Genomic DNA, 14950 nt, shown 5'->3' on the forward strand with positions numbered 1-14950 from the left:
TAGCAAAAATTCCTCTTTTAAAGGACATTGTAAATACAGGATTATCACGTTTGCAGTGAATGTCATGCTGGGGAATAAATAACTCGGGTACTTGGGGCAGCACCTTTATCTTGTGTAGCTACAAGTTCTTCCAAAGCGGTAATAATTCCGTGGCATAAGGAATATGTACAACGAGTAGTTCATCTGGTCTGCTGATTGACAAATCTGAATGTCAGTGACAATGTTACTTCATAAACATCCACTCTGAAACTATTCTAGCATTCATTTTTACCTAAGATGCAGCCATTCAGAATACAGGCTAAATAAGATTTTCAAACTATTTAATTTGATATTTTGAATGCTCATGATGTGATTCTACACTTCATTTTTTTTTTTTTGACATAAACTTTTTTTTTTTTTTTACTTTTATGCTCTCTCATTATTCTATTTAATTCGAGGAAGTATTCAGTTCTTTAAAATATAAATGACTCACCTTAGGACATTAAGCTACTTCAGAGTGACAAAGATCTTTGTGTAAATGTTCCTTTCATGAAATAATAACTTTTTGGTTTTATGGAACAGATTCACTTCATATAGTCTGAGAATATGAATTTATCTAATTGAAGTAAGCAAGTTCATGGAAATATAGAGACTTTTAGATGCTCATTAAAAAGAAAAAATATTTTATTTTGTTCTTCTGGAGGAATCATTGTGTGCCCCTTTATACTTTCAGAAAATAAACAGAGTTAAAAAGTTAATGACAAATAATTGTTCTTGTAGACCTTGAAAATTAAGTGAGAAAAATGTAGGAATTCTTTAATTCTTAAAAAATTATTAGTCTACTTAACCCTATGCAAAACCATGTAGAAAAATATTAAATGCTAATTTAAATTTCTCTCTCTCTTGTCACACCCCTTACTTTCCCCCTTCCATACTTATTCCTTCCCACCTTCCTTCTGATCTCTTCAAATAACTGTTAAACAAAGTGTATCTCTGTGTGGCTGATAGAATCTGCACAGTACGAAGGCAGGCATTCTGTTATTTATATGCAAAAACCGGAGAACTATTTTCTGTTTTGACTTGATGTCAAGTGATTTGAGTGAGACTTGTGCCCAATAACTTGCTAAAAGCAGGCTTACTCGTCTTTATTTTTTTATAAAACTTTCCTCTTGATTTTGGAAATCAGAGGCCACAAGTTATTCATTGTTAGTTAATTAAAGACAGTTTTAGGGAGATTAGAGTTGTTAAGTTTAAAATGCTGACAAAGAAGAAGACTGACAGAGTTTTATGCTTCTACTGTGGGAAGATGGACTATTTACAAACATTTAAAGGCGCCTAAGATTTCATTGAATGCAGTAGATCGATTTCAGCCAAGAAACAGCTCAATTAAGTATATTTGGTTTCTGGTCTTCACCTTTCCATCAAGTTTTAAGAGTGCCTACGTGAAGAATTGTTTTTCTCTTTTATTATCTTTAAGCACGGAGATTATAATTTATATATGTGTCATATAACTTGCTCATAGTTCTTTGATCTATTTGTAAAATGCCCCATGTTGAATTGAGATTCTAGCTCTGTGTCTCAAATGGTCAAACTTTCTATATTTAGGTAACTGCTTTGTATTTATAAATTCTCTGCTGTGCTGATCTCAGTATTTAAAATAGAAGTGAAATTAGTTAAGGAGTAATCTACCAGTCACTATTAATTGAATCTACTTGGATAGGTCTAAAAGAGTAGGAAAATAAAAATTTCAGTACACTAAAAACGTTCTTTTGGTTGTCAGAGCATACACACGTGTTTATATTTACCAAAGCAGAAATGATCATCTGAGGTCTTTCCCTTAATTGCAGTTAGTTTTCATATTCACTTTAGACAACTGATTTTAATGCAGCCATTTCATGTTTTCCTTTGTTTGCAAAATCCAAGAGGGGACGCTTAAGATGGTTCGTGTCGGCAGAGCCCTTGCTCACGTGCCTTATTGTAGGTGAATTACGACAGAAGAGAAGCCCTTTTTGTTACTTTCACAGCATTTTGGTTCTAAACAGGATTTGATAAGCTACAAAGCATAAAAATATCAAGTACTCCAAAGAATTAATTTAGAGAACCTAAGCATATTGCACAGAACATAAAGCTGACCTTTACCGTCTACAGCTCTTGGAATGGAGTGGGATGTGGTGCACATCATAGGTTTAATGTGGTGCATCGCCGTCTGCAGAACCTCGGGTGGGGCCGTGACGGCTTGCCCACCGCACCCGGCGGCGGCGGGATCTGCTGTCACCAGCATCCTGATAATAATGAACTTCCCGCTTAACGACCGTGATTATGATGATCATAATTGATGAGCAAGTGCAGCGTGTGGAGATCATTACAGCTGAACTGTACGGCAGAGAAACATGCCTCAGTTAGGGATAATTTTACTTTTATGCATTGATTGGGATAAAATATGCCTTTCTATTTAAACAGACCAGCTTCATATAATTTTAAGAATCCTTCTGTTCATGTTGATTGATGATTATGCGCTTGCCGAAAAACAGCCCCTTACAGTTGTTTGTTTTGTGTGGTTTCATTTCATTAGTAAATGTAAACAATTAAATAATTAGGTGTAATTGAGGGAGAATATTTTGCTTATGAAGATGGCCTTTAATAATCAAATATTCGGTGCAAGTGCTTTTTCCCCCTGTCTCTCTCACAATACGTCAGGAATTGGAATTCTTCATTCCTCTCCTTTTGCTACCCTTGTATCAGTCATCTTGAGGTCAGTCAGCTTCGGGAAAAGTATTAGTTTATATAATTTTATTATAAATCTATAGAAACATTTGTATTTGCATATCGTACTTATATGTACTCTATTACGCACTTTAGAAAATTGGGCAGAGCCACATATCATTTTGTTTATTAAAATAAAATCTAACCTGTAGAATAGTTTAAATGTGTAATGTTAAGATGTATACATTCACACTACCTTTGCTCTTTAATTACTGTCTGGTTTCTGATAGATTTATTACATCGTGTAGTCATTCTCAATTATTGTTTTAAAAATGACTTCAAAAATTTCAGGTTAGAATTTTAACTTACGAGTGAAAATAATATGTGCAAAGTTGTGTCCAAGCTTTTTAACAGATTAGATTGGACTATATCAGTCTGTAATTATTAACCTAAGGGCTCAATTTGCACTCGAATCTAGAATATTGCATTTGAGGGAGGAGCAAACATAATGGAATGCATTTTTATAAAGCATGGTAAGGCATTTTTTAAAAAGTTTATTTTGCAACTGCATTAAAGTCAGATAGAGAGGTCTCACCATCAGGTGATTGACAGCCGTTCAGCTCTGAAGAGACTGAGGCTAACGTTCCTCTCCGTGGTCTGTGAGGTGGACCTCACTTCAGGGAAGGCGCTGGCCCCAGATGTGCAGCCGCAGGCTCTGGAGTAGGACAGACTCTCTGAGAGTGAGAGGCTTTAATCGCCTGCCGACCAACTTTTCTTCTGAAAGTTTTGAGTCTCAGTGTGATTCTTGAACTTTATGAAGAGTGTCTCTTGGAAGTTTGTCTTTAAAAAATGCAACGTATGCTAGTCTTCTCTGTCTTTTTGCTAATCTAGAATAACAAGAGTTAAATTCCTCATCTGACAAAGATTATGGCACATATTATCTGCACGTCTCTGCAATTAAACTCTCACTTTATGCTGTCGTTCTTGTATTTGTTGGAAACTAGGTTAACATACCAGTGGGAATTAGGGATCTGGACTTGTCCTCGTGTCCACATAGAAGACCAGAGCTCTCATTTCTGTCTGTGACCTCTTGGTGATATCATGATGTGACTTGGCAAAAGAGAGGGTTTAGCAGAATCGAGGACCCCAGATGACTAGAACTAAAACTAGGAAATAGACCTGGTCGCTTAGGAAGAGGCTGATTTCGATCTTAGGGATCACGGAAGTGTTTGAAGTGTTATATGAAGAGTTAGCATCGACACTACATATTCAGTGTGTTTCTGGCTATGTCTGGAGCTTTGGCACGGAGAAGCCGAAGGGACATTTGTGTGTCCTCCCAGGTAGGGCCTCCATCAAACCACTTAGCAATAACATTTGGGTGCTCCGGCTGCAATGAACATTCTTACATATACATCTCTGCTCTCATGAATTCCTGAACAAGAAATTTCTGAGTCAGGGCTGTGACGGTTAGTTTTCTGTGTCACCTTGACGGCGCTCTAGTACCAGATTTAATGGTGGTGTGCTGTAGAAGACCAGAGAGATGCGAATTAATACTAGAAGTAGTAATACGAATACCGTTAAAACTGGAAAATGAATTGGATATGATGGAGGAAGAAGGAAGGTCATTCTCAGATTACTCCTACGTTTCTGAAAGGGGCAGAATGAATTTAGGGCGATGCTATTCACTGAGATAGGGAAAAGAAGAGGATTGAATTCGGGGAGCAGTTGCAGGGAAGAGGTCCTGAGCTCAATCTTGGACACATTTGGACGCGAGACGACTTTGATTCATCCAAGCGGAGAAGTCAGATATACAGCTGAATATATAAATCTGTATCTTGGAACTACATTCTTGACCAGAATCACAAAATTGAGGACGTTTGGTTCGTAAATGAAATTTAGTATATTTGGTTTATAAATCATGATCGAAACCATGAAAGCAAACGAAATACTCAAGAGTAAGAAGAAAAAGAGAGGAGCACTAGGATTTTTGAGGGTTGCCACCGCTTTCATGGCCCTTTGGGGTAGGATGAATCCACATAAAAGGGAGGAAAATCGAAGAAAACCAGGAGAAGGCGCTTGTCAAAGAAGCCAGTGCGAGATGATACCATAAAAGAAAAGAGTGAAGAGCAAATGATGCCGTGATGTTACATGAGACGAGAACTGAAAAGCCCCGTAGATTTCGCAGAATGAACATCATTGGTTCCTTAGCAAAAACGGATTCTGTGACCGTAGAGGGGACGAAGCCAGACTGGAGTAGGGTGGGGGGGGGACTGAAAAACAGAGGGCAGCGGAGGGTAGATATAGCTATGCCTAGATAATAGTTTGAATAGTTTTGGCTGCGAAAGGAAGAAGAGATTGGGGGCACTAGCTGTAGGGAGACATATGGTAAAGCTTTCTTTTTTTCTTTAAGGTGGAAGAAGTTTAGCATAAATTATTTTGATTCCCCTTGTTTCTTAATAGAAAATTTCCATTGTGAGTTTTTGTTCCCTAGAACCTTATTTATGAGAATTCTTTGAAAACCGATTCAAAGTATGTTTCTTCCCAGAAGATTTTTGTTTGTTTCTGCCAACAGCCTCGTGGTACTGCCCACCTGGGACCTTGGAAATTGAACTTGGTTTGATGTCCAAACCTATATGAGTACATAGTTAGAAACTCTTAGGAAATACTTTTTTTTTTTTCCCTTGCCTCCACTCAACCCAGAACCAAGAATGAGATGGGTGCATACTCTCAGAGTCTCTTAATAGAGTCCTTTACTTTCTCAAGTTCACCTTCTAAGAATGTTATCTTTCAGGAGTGCTGTTTTTTCAACCTCCCACTCTGCTGCAGCCTCAGGTGTCAATTTCTTGACCATGTGACATGTTACCTCAGGCACTGGAACCCCATAGACAAGTATATGGCATAGTATATTTTGCTCACTTATGTCTGATGATAGCCTAAATTTCTGATGCTCTCTGTATCTATCAGTTAAAATGTATATATTATTAGCCCCATTTTCATATATTTACATTAGAATAAAAGTTCTTTAGAAAGTAATAATGAATTCACATTAATAAACTGACCAAGTTCAAGATGATTAAAAGATTAATTTGCTTTTTATTAATCTAAATGTATTTCCCATACTATATAGTTCGTGTGTTAATGTTATAAAAATTAAATATTGAAATTTAAATATATCAAACATCTAACATGTTGCTTCTAAGGCAAATATGTAAAAGCTTACTATCAAGTCAAATTTCAATTTCTAGATAACATTTCGTATCTTTTGTATCTTCCAATTGATTTTATCTCAGAATATAAAAGCAGTACTTTGAAAATTATTCTTGGTAAACTTCCAAGTTGGTGCTTAAAACTTTAACTCTTACAAAAAGGCAAAGGCAACTAACCACGAGTGACACAGACTATAAAAATAAAAGACAAGTCAAACACTTAACTTTCCGTTACATTATCACTTACGATCACTTTATATAATGCGCACCACGAAGTGTCCGAAATCCACTCGTTTCACACACTGATCTTCCTGCTTGAGAACTCATTTGAAGAAATTGTTCCATTGTGAAAATTATTATTGTGGATTTAATTTATTTTAAACCACTTAACTGAATATTTCCCAAATTATGACTAAATGCAATATATTTTCCCCTAAAGACGTTCTTTACAGAGTTACCTAACTAAACACTTTCATTCACCTGAAAAAAGTACCAGAAGCCATAATACCAGACTGATTTTGAGAAGGTTACAATTTGTAACTTCTATTATATAAATGACAGATTAATAATTAGTTTTGGATTAATTTACAAATTATTTATTAGATGGTTGTTATAAGATTACAAACTATTAGGGAAACATTTAAATCAGCCGGCATGTTAAAGAGTTAACAGATATGAAATATCAGGTGACAAAAAAGTGGTAGCTCGATAGTTTTGGCAGCAACTGCCTTTAAGGACATCAACTAAATACTATGAAGGTACAAAATTAGTCAAAATATTTTACCGCATTGGCTGTAAGGATACAAATATTGCCCTTGCTTTCTTATTAAATCTATTCCAAGAGCTATTTGTAAAGAGTTTACTCACAACAATTGGAATATTTAATAAAATCTAATTTTCCTCCTCTGTAATTCTTCAGTTGGAAAATGTGGTCCCTTGATGATGATCTAGGGCTTTGAAGAATAAATGGATTTTAAAGAGAAAATGAGACGGTACTTATTATGCTGTCCAACTCTCAATGCATCGTCATTTGTCTGTTGTATTGTGAATGTCTCGCTTTGCCTACCTTCTTCATTTAATTCCGTAACTTGCCTGTGAGCAGCATGAGAGGGGAAAGAGGAGAACGTTGCTGTATGACTCTTTCAATTGTTTTCTTGGCTTATCCAGAGACAGCTCACACCGATTATGCCCGATCCTGAGCTTCTCCTCCCTGACACCTGGCCTCTTCCAGATTCCCGCCAGGTCCATCCAGATCCACCCTGTCACTCGCCTATGTCAAATGCTAGGAGTCACTAGTTTTCTCCCTCCCCTTCCTTTGAAAAGCTTTTTCCTATAACCGCGCTTTCCCCCAAGTGTAGTCTTGCATGACTGGCAAGTTTGGTATTTAAAAACATTAAATGCTGTTATAAAAATTACATCCTAGTCCAACGTTAATTTTTCTTAGGGTAAATACAATATCATTTCTGTGCATTCATCCAGTGCTTTATGATTTTCACTATACATTCTTTCAGTGTTTTATGATTTTTACTGTACATTCTTTCTGACTGTGTTTCGGTATGAACAATTATTTATCATTAGAAGCCTGGGCTGGAATGTCTGTCCAGATTTCTTTGTAGCTCACCAACATAATGCCATATATCAGGGTACCATTTACTATAGCAACAATGGAAAGCAAATACCACATACCATATACTTTTCTCCACTTTTATGTCATGTGTGGACTATGTTAAGACAATTACTTCCATTTTATTTGTCAGCATACTTAGGTAGAAACTCATTTATATTGCTAACGCCTGTAGACCATTAAAAAGAGATAAAGCACTTTTTCAAAATCGTACTTTTTAAAGAAATAAGTGGAATTTGAAACGATACCTGTTAGCATCTGAAGCTTTGCTGACTTTATATGATTTTTTGAGACACTCCATATTGTTTTTCTCATTGAATTCAGAAATCATCTGTCATTTTACTTTTGACGTTTAATAAGCATAAAGAATGTCCAAATGGTGGAAGCAATCTAATCTGCAAGTATGTTATATACTTTCTATTTCTAATAGCATAATTAAGGAAGTACAAAGTACTATCTGTAAGATGCATACTCAATTTTAAATATTTCCATATTCATGGCTAGTGTTATCTAAACTTCAAAGTGCAGTAAAAATTCAAAAAAAAAAATCCCAGAAAAAGATGATAAGATATATTAGATATATTTTTAGCTAACATATATACTTTTTCTTTTTACCCTAAAACATTAGTGGTAAAATTTCCCATGCTTTAATTTCCTCTCATCTTACTAATCTGTTATAGATGTAAATGTTGATAATAAAAAAAGGATCTGAAGTTCCATGATTTTGTTGATTGGGACATTTTCAAGTATCAAATGTTAAGGATTTGGTATTCTACGAAGAAAATTATCTCAGAATGTAGCTACTGTATTAATGTAAAGTAGCATTAAAATAATCATGGGCAGGTTTAAGAATTGAGTTTTGATGGCATACAGTTCACTTTCAGGAATGAATGCTTCTTGCTGCCCTAGGGTACAATATAGCTCAAAATGCTGCCTGAGTAAAGTCTGTCACTCCAAAGCAAAGGAAGACACTTCGCGTTCTCCCTCCTTCCAATATGTACTTTTTAACTTTGGGTAAATAATCATTTTTGTCATTATCATACATCATGACCTCATAGGTATAACAGTGTACTTGTTTTTATTTTTAAACATTCTAGTCAAAAAAAGTCAGTTTCCTTCAGAACACATTTGCTGAAATACGCCTGCTGCATATACTCCAAGTTCGTCTGTCTGTGCCCCATTGAGCTCGCTAGTCCTTTTCTGCACAGCTGTGAACGCAAACCCGCATACAGGAAAGGCACCATCAGATGGGGCGGAGAGGACAGATAACTAAAGAACTAGCTTTCTCATGGTGAAACTCACATATGAAAGTGATGTGCTACGCTGTGATTATTTTCCCTGTGGAAGTATAATTAACGAGAGTGACACAGCACGAGCAATCCAGTACGAGTGCCTGCTCCGTGCCTGTGGGCTTGGACTTTTGTACTCATTGCCCGTCTACGCAGACTCACTGGATCACTGATCCGAGTCATGGCACTACTTTTTCTCCACTTACCCGTGTGGTTTCATTTCCCTTTAGCAACCTCCTTTCTTGCACTTATTTTACGTGGGAAGTTTGATTTAAAATGTAGAGTAGCAAAATGGATTTTCAGTTTAATCAAGAGACGGCTGTCTTTCTTCAGAAATAATGTTAAACGTCTTCAAATAATTCGATACCTTTTTTTGGACACATCCAATTTTTTAGAGAATCCAATCGAAGCTATAGGCCTTCTTTCCAGAAAAAATTGCAAAAGTACAAGTGCGACACGTCTGCGTGCAATCAGTTTCGTTTTATTGGAAAGTGACTAAAGAAGTCAAATAAGAATTTTTTTTAAAAAATTTCTGTTTATGATTATTACTCTCAAGTGTCTGTGTTATAAAAAGGTGGAATCCAAATTTTTCCAAGTATAAATTTCAGTAAAAACACTGCTATGGTCACACTTGAGTAGAAAGTTGAAACGTCAGGCTAGCCTTTTAATGCGGCATCGTAATTACCTCTGACAGTCATTTGGTTTCAGATGTTTGTTCTGACGGCCACAGATGTTACAAAATAGTAATTTACCTAGGTACGTAGTGTCACATGGAGTTAGAACTCCAAGAACTTGCTTCGTCAGGGAGCGAAAGTTGGAGTAAGGAAATATAGAAATCCGCAAAGAATCTCTAGATTGAGTGCATGTCACTTCATTTTCTTTGTCCTTAAGCCATTGAGGTTATGTGTTTTGGAGTCTGTGTTTTTGACATAGTCTGTGGCAATGGAAAACTTATAAATCCATGCATCATCTTAGTAACACCGCTGCAGAGGTGAACTTCAACAGAGAGCTGTAATGTTCTTAGGCGATCAGAGATTTCTGTCTCTACAAATACAAATTATCATTTTTCCACTTCAGCTTGTATTTTCTCCAGAATTAGAGAGTTGGCTTAATTATCTTCCGCTGATCTTATTTTCCAGAGTAAGAGCTTGTTCAAAAGGATTCATGACTTTTTAGCACCATGCATAATATTGCTGTAGTGCATTGAATAATAATAATAAAATTATCTAAGTAATCCAATTAATGAATGAACTCCTTCTTGAATTGTCTGACTATGGTTTCCCATTTCTCTCAAGTGTTTTGAAACTTCTACTTAAAGTTGACCCCTTATCTTTAAGACTTTTCATATTCTGCTGTCATTTTCTTACAAAATTTCTCTGAAAAAATTCTGCCTCTGAAGTTGACTGCTCTAAAGGAGAATGCACGCCTCCATTCAGGATTTGGGGGTAGCATCTTTGGCAGTAATTTATGATAATTTAGAAAAAAGTAATCAAGATAGTATGTGGAAATTTTTTCAACAGCCAGTAAAACTATGCATTTCCAAAGATTGCAGATATTATGCAATCTTTGATTATTAGATATTCTGTCCAAGGACAGCAATATTATGCATGGTGCTATAAAGTTTTAAGACTTTTTTTTTCCCATTGAAGTTATGCTCAACAAAAGAACTTTTAATCACCTTGAACTATATGGGAAAACAGCCCATATAGTTTCAAAAACAGGCTCACAAAATAGGAATTTGTCTATCCTAATGTTGATAGGAAGATATCAGGCTAAGTCCATGAGTTGGTTGATGTCTATTACATCCTGGGATATGCCGAAGGAAAATGTTGGCTATCATTTACTCCATGATACCTTAGAAAATATCAACTATTTGGAAGACAATGAAATATGTCTTCTGTTTTATTCTTTTGTTCTAAGTCACAAATCAACTTCAACATTTATTTTAATGGCGCGTGATTTCTCCTTTATGATATGCGACTTCTTCTCTTTGCATTATGAAATATTTTAATGCAGAGGTCCCTGGATGGGGCAAATTGTAGTTTGGTTCATCTCCAGCCATCTCTAATCAAGCCACTTTTTCTGATAACATGCCGCATCCTCTGAAGTTCTTTCGCAAAGGACGGAACTGCTCCAGCAGCATTTAGTTCATGTTTTTAATGGTGAAATCTGCACTACTCAAGAAGTTTATTTTCTGTGCTATTTTATACTCTTAAGCCTCAAGACTCTGTTTCTTTATGTTTTAATATTAAGGTGAATGACTTAACACAATTTTGAATATTCTGTAGACCTACAAAAGTTATTTTGAGTATATCCTCCACTGTTTAAAAAGTAAATCAAGGATAAATAGTAGAGATGTAAGATTATGGAGGTGAAACCTCCCCCACACTGCAATCCTCAAAGAGAAATCATCTCTGTAATAACTTTTGAACAGCAAATGGCTCAGCACATTCAATTGAGAGTAGTTTCTATATACCTTTTATATGGCTTTTTACAGCTATTAAATTTAGACATTTTGGTTCTGAGCATGTTTCTTGAGATTTTAAGAAAACGCAATTTGATGAGAAGATCAAAAATAACAATATGGCTGAGTTAACCACAGATTTACCAGACAATTATCTCCGGTAAATATGGCAAGCTAACTATGTGCATATTATAAGTGTAAGTAATAATACAAGTATTTACTTTCTATACCTCACAGGTACCAAACAGTCAGAATAGACACTAATCCTGGAGCTCCCTGCTGGGTTGTAGGGAATGTTGCAGGTGGTGCTTAGGTTAGCAGTTATTTACGGGCAGACATGAAAATGATGAAAACGTTTCCGGTGTGACCACACAGGCTCATGCTGGCCAGATGTCATTCCTGATCACGTGTATATCTCGTTTTAAGCTTACGCTCCTGCCTAGGACTCGGCACCATCTTTCTGTCCCTGCATGTGGCTATTCTCGGTCTCCGTGGTGTGTGTGGCCTGTTGATTTATCTCTTAAGTCTCAGATCACCTTCACCGATGGCTGAGATCCTTATAATTACACGTGTTTCATCAGTGTCCATTTATTAGGAGAGAAGAACCTTCACTCTTGTGAAAAGGTGGTCCAGCTGTTTTTGCATCCGGTCATAACGATCCCCCTGCGGTGCACGTAACACCGCAGAATTCTAGAATTGCTCTGTTCACGGGGTGGCAGAGAAGCCACTCGTCCCCTCAATGCGTGTCGTTCCGTATGATAATCACATGGTTCTGAGCACTTGAGATGCCGTTTCTCTGAGCTGAGGTGCGCTGTGCGATCCCAAAGCACAGAAAATAGTCACTTTTGTAGATTAATTATATGTGATACTGATGATCTTTTAGACTTGTCGGGTTAAAATACGTTATTATCATACAGTTAATTTAACCTCCTTCTTGTTACTCTTTCGAATAGGCTACTGGAAAATTAAAGTTACCTGTGAGGCCCACACTGTATTTCCATTGGCTGATGCTTCTCCGACCCATGTGTTTGTCCAGTTGTTTGAGTAAAGAAAAAAAAAGACTCGATTTTAATGGAACCTATGAAAAACTTCTCTCTGGAAACTCTGACAAGCATTTTCCTCTAATGTTTTTATGTTCTTTTCACTTAAAACTTTTCCACCCCTGTGTCGTGGATTCACAGAAGCCTCCAGTTTCTTCTCTGTGGCTGCTCCCTCTGTGGCTCCCTAGATCCACCACTCCTTCCCATGCACGCGTTATAGGTCAGATCAAGAAATGCGTTTTTTTTTTTTTTCCAAAAAGATACTTAAAGTTTGGGCTTAACAATAATTATTTTAATGCAAAAAATTAAATAACAAGAACGAGGCCAAGGGTATTAAAAATTAAGAGTTGGGAGAAATTTTTAATGGCACTGGCTGTAGGTAAATACTATTGATTTCGGATAAGCTTAGCCTATAGCCGAAGGATGAAAAGAAGCTGCTTTCATTCTACAGAAACCAAGTGGGGGTCCCCTTCCTACCACCCCTTCGATTTAGGTTTCATTAATATATATTGTGGGAAATCAAGAGTGTGGCCCCTCAATCCAGGGATAGGATTACTTTGCTATAAATTTAGGTAAAATTAATGTAGCTTCATAGGTTGGTTGAAACATTCATAGTCTTGGGAGAGTTATGAATGTATCTGAAGGATGTCACTATACAATCAGAGAAATAGATGAGGCCACTCTTTTGCTTACCTGCATAGTTAGAGAAGGAAACTATGACTTGGGGCAAAGCACATTAACCAAATGTCTCCATATTTTAGAGGCTGTTTTAAAATTCTGGTATGCATAAATAGGTGTGAGTCTCGGACTCCAAAAACAGGAAGAAACAATCAATCAGAACTGCCTTGGATATTAAAACTGACTCTGTGCTCTAATGTGAAGCTGCTTGATTGAGCCGTGCAGTGTCAACCATGTCTTTCTTCTAATGCTAAAAGTAATGCACATAGACAGAGTGACAATCACAGCCCAGCCTCCCATCAGCAATAATTAATCTTTTAGTTAACAGAGGCTAGAAAAGCCTCTCATCAGCCTCTTCTGAAGTCTGAGGGACCCTGTTTTTTGATGTTTGCATTCTGAGGAAAATTGTCCCCACCAGTTCTAACAAATTGAAACACCAGGCTAATTATGGCAGCTAATGAAGTGTGTGGAATGGTCACAGCTTGTCGTGAAACTGTTCCTTCAGTTTGGATTAGGGTTTCATCAATCACTTTTTTAAACTGATCCAGAATTGCTTCTGCCCGGCGCTTGGCATTTTTAATGCTGTTTCTGTAATTGGTTTTTCCCCTAAAGCTTAGACTGTTTTTTGAAATATTACAGTCTCGGGACAAGACTTGCAAACTCTAGTTTCTAAAAAAAAAAAAAAATTTTTTATTAGTGATATCAGCTGATCAAGTGGTAGAAAGCTAATAAAAGGACCACCAAAATAAAATTTGATATACTGTTTCAATCCTGCTAAAGGTGGCAATAAAGCATATCCATGTGGCAATGAAGCATAACTTTATTTTTTTCAAATGTAGGTATAATACAACATAGGAGAATCATAGTTGGTGATTAGTGACTAAAATTCCACCAAGAGTTTCTATGAAATTAATACATAGATGGTAATTTATTATTAGGGGAGAATAGCTATCTATTTATCATTCTTTATAGGTTTCTACATTTTGCATCGAGCCACATATTTTAAAGCATTAAGACCAAAGAACTGTGTATTCCCAGCGAAATAACTCTATAAACCTGCAGTTCAACTCAGAAAGCCTGGTTCACGGGTTTTTAACTTACCTAAAAAGGGGGAATCAGTCATTTTGCAGAAATGACTGCAGTTTCTAAACAATTACATCTTATTTTTAATATTGAGTTCATCTGTAGCAACTATTGAGCACCCACTGTGTACAAAGCACTGCCTCGACTTGTCAGACAATTCAAAAAATGGGTATTAAATTCTACTTGCCTCGGTTACGTCCTTTAAAATAGGAAAGACTTTTGGACGTTTTCTGGATTGCTTTTTCATCGGAGGCAGGCAAGCTGTATGAGAATGAAGTTTTGCTATATTTCATTTCTTTCTTTTTGATAAGTTATCTAGGCGTTAAAATTGTCCTTAGTAAAGTGACATGTATTTAGAAAGAGCTTTAGGTATACAATCGTCCCTCGGTGTCCGCGGGGACCGTTTCTGGGGCACCCCCGCAGATACCAAAGCCCTCGGAAGCTCCAGTCCCCTATATGAGATGGCGTGGTAATTGCATATAACCCATCCACATCCTCCACGTACTTTCAGTCACCTCTACATTACTTATAATACCCGAAACAATGTAAATGCTGTGTAAATCTCTGTGATACTGTATTGTTTAGGGACTAATGACAAGAAAAAGTCTGTACGTGTTCAGTACAGAAGCAATTATTGTAGGCCGTACTGCATAGTACTCGTCAGCAACAAGGTAACTTATTTTTTTAATAATTTCTATTCGCGGTTGGTTGGAACCCACCCACAGATGTGGAGGGCCTTTCAATCCTTAGAAGCAACCTAGGATGTTGATACTATCATTTCCCCTCATTTCATAGACTGAAAAGTAGGATTAAATCAAGTAAATCATGGTCAAAGTCTGGACTATTAACCATTACACTTTTCTCTCTCAACTAGCTCTTTAAAC

General features: G+C 36.6%; 1 protein-coding gene across 1 annotated transcript in view; it reads left to right on the plus strand.

Moving 5' to 3' along the window:
- Positions 1-14950, plus strand: part of SPATA17 (spermatogenesis associated 17) — a 119616-nt gene that overhangs the window by 86819 nt on the left and 17847 nt on the right. Inside the window, exons 10-11 of the mRNA XM_023534149.1 lie at positions 2128-2292; positions 14652-14737. Coding sequence (XP_023389917.1) covers positions 2128-2292; positions 14652-14737 — 251 coding nt within the window. The remainder of the gene's footprint in view (positions 1-2127; positions 2293-14651; positions 14738-14950) is intronic.

Source organism: Pteropus vampyrus, unplaced genomic scaffold (genome assembly GCF_000151845.1).
Source record: "Pteropus vampyrus isolate Shadow unplaced genomic scaffold, Pvam_2.0 Scaffold121, whole genome shotgun sequence".
In the NCBI taxonomy this organism is placed as follows: Eukaryota; Metazoa; Chordata; class Mammalia; order Chiroptera; family Pteropodidae; genus Pteropus; species Pteropus vampyrus.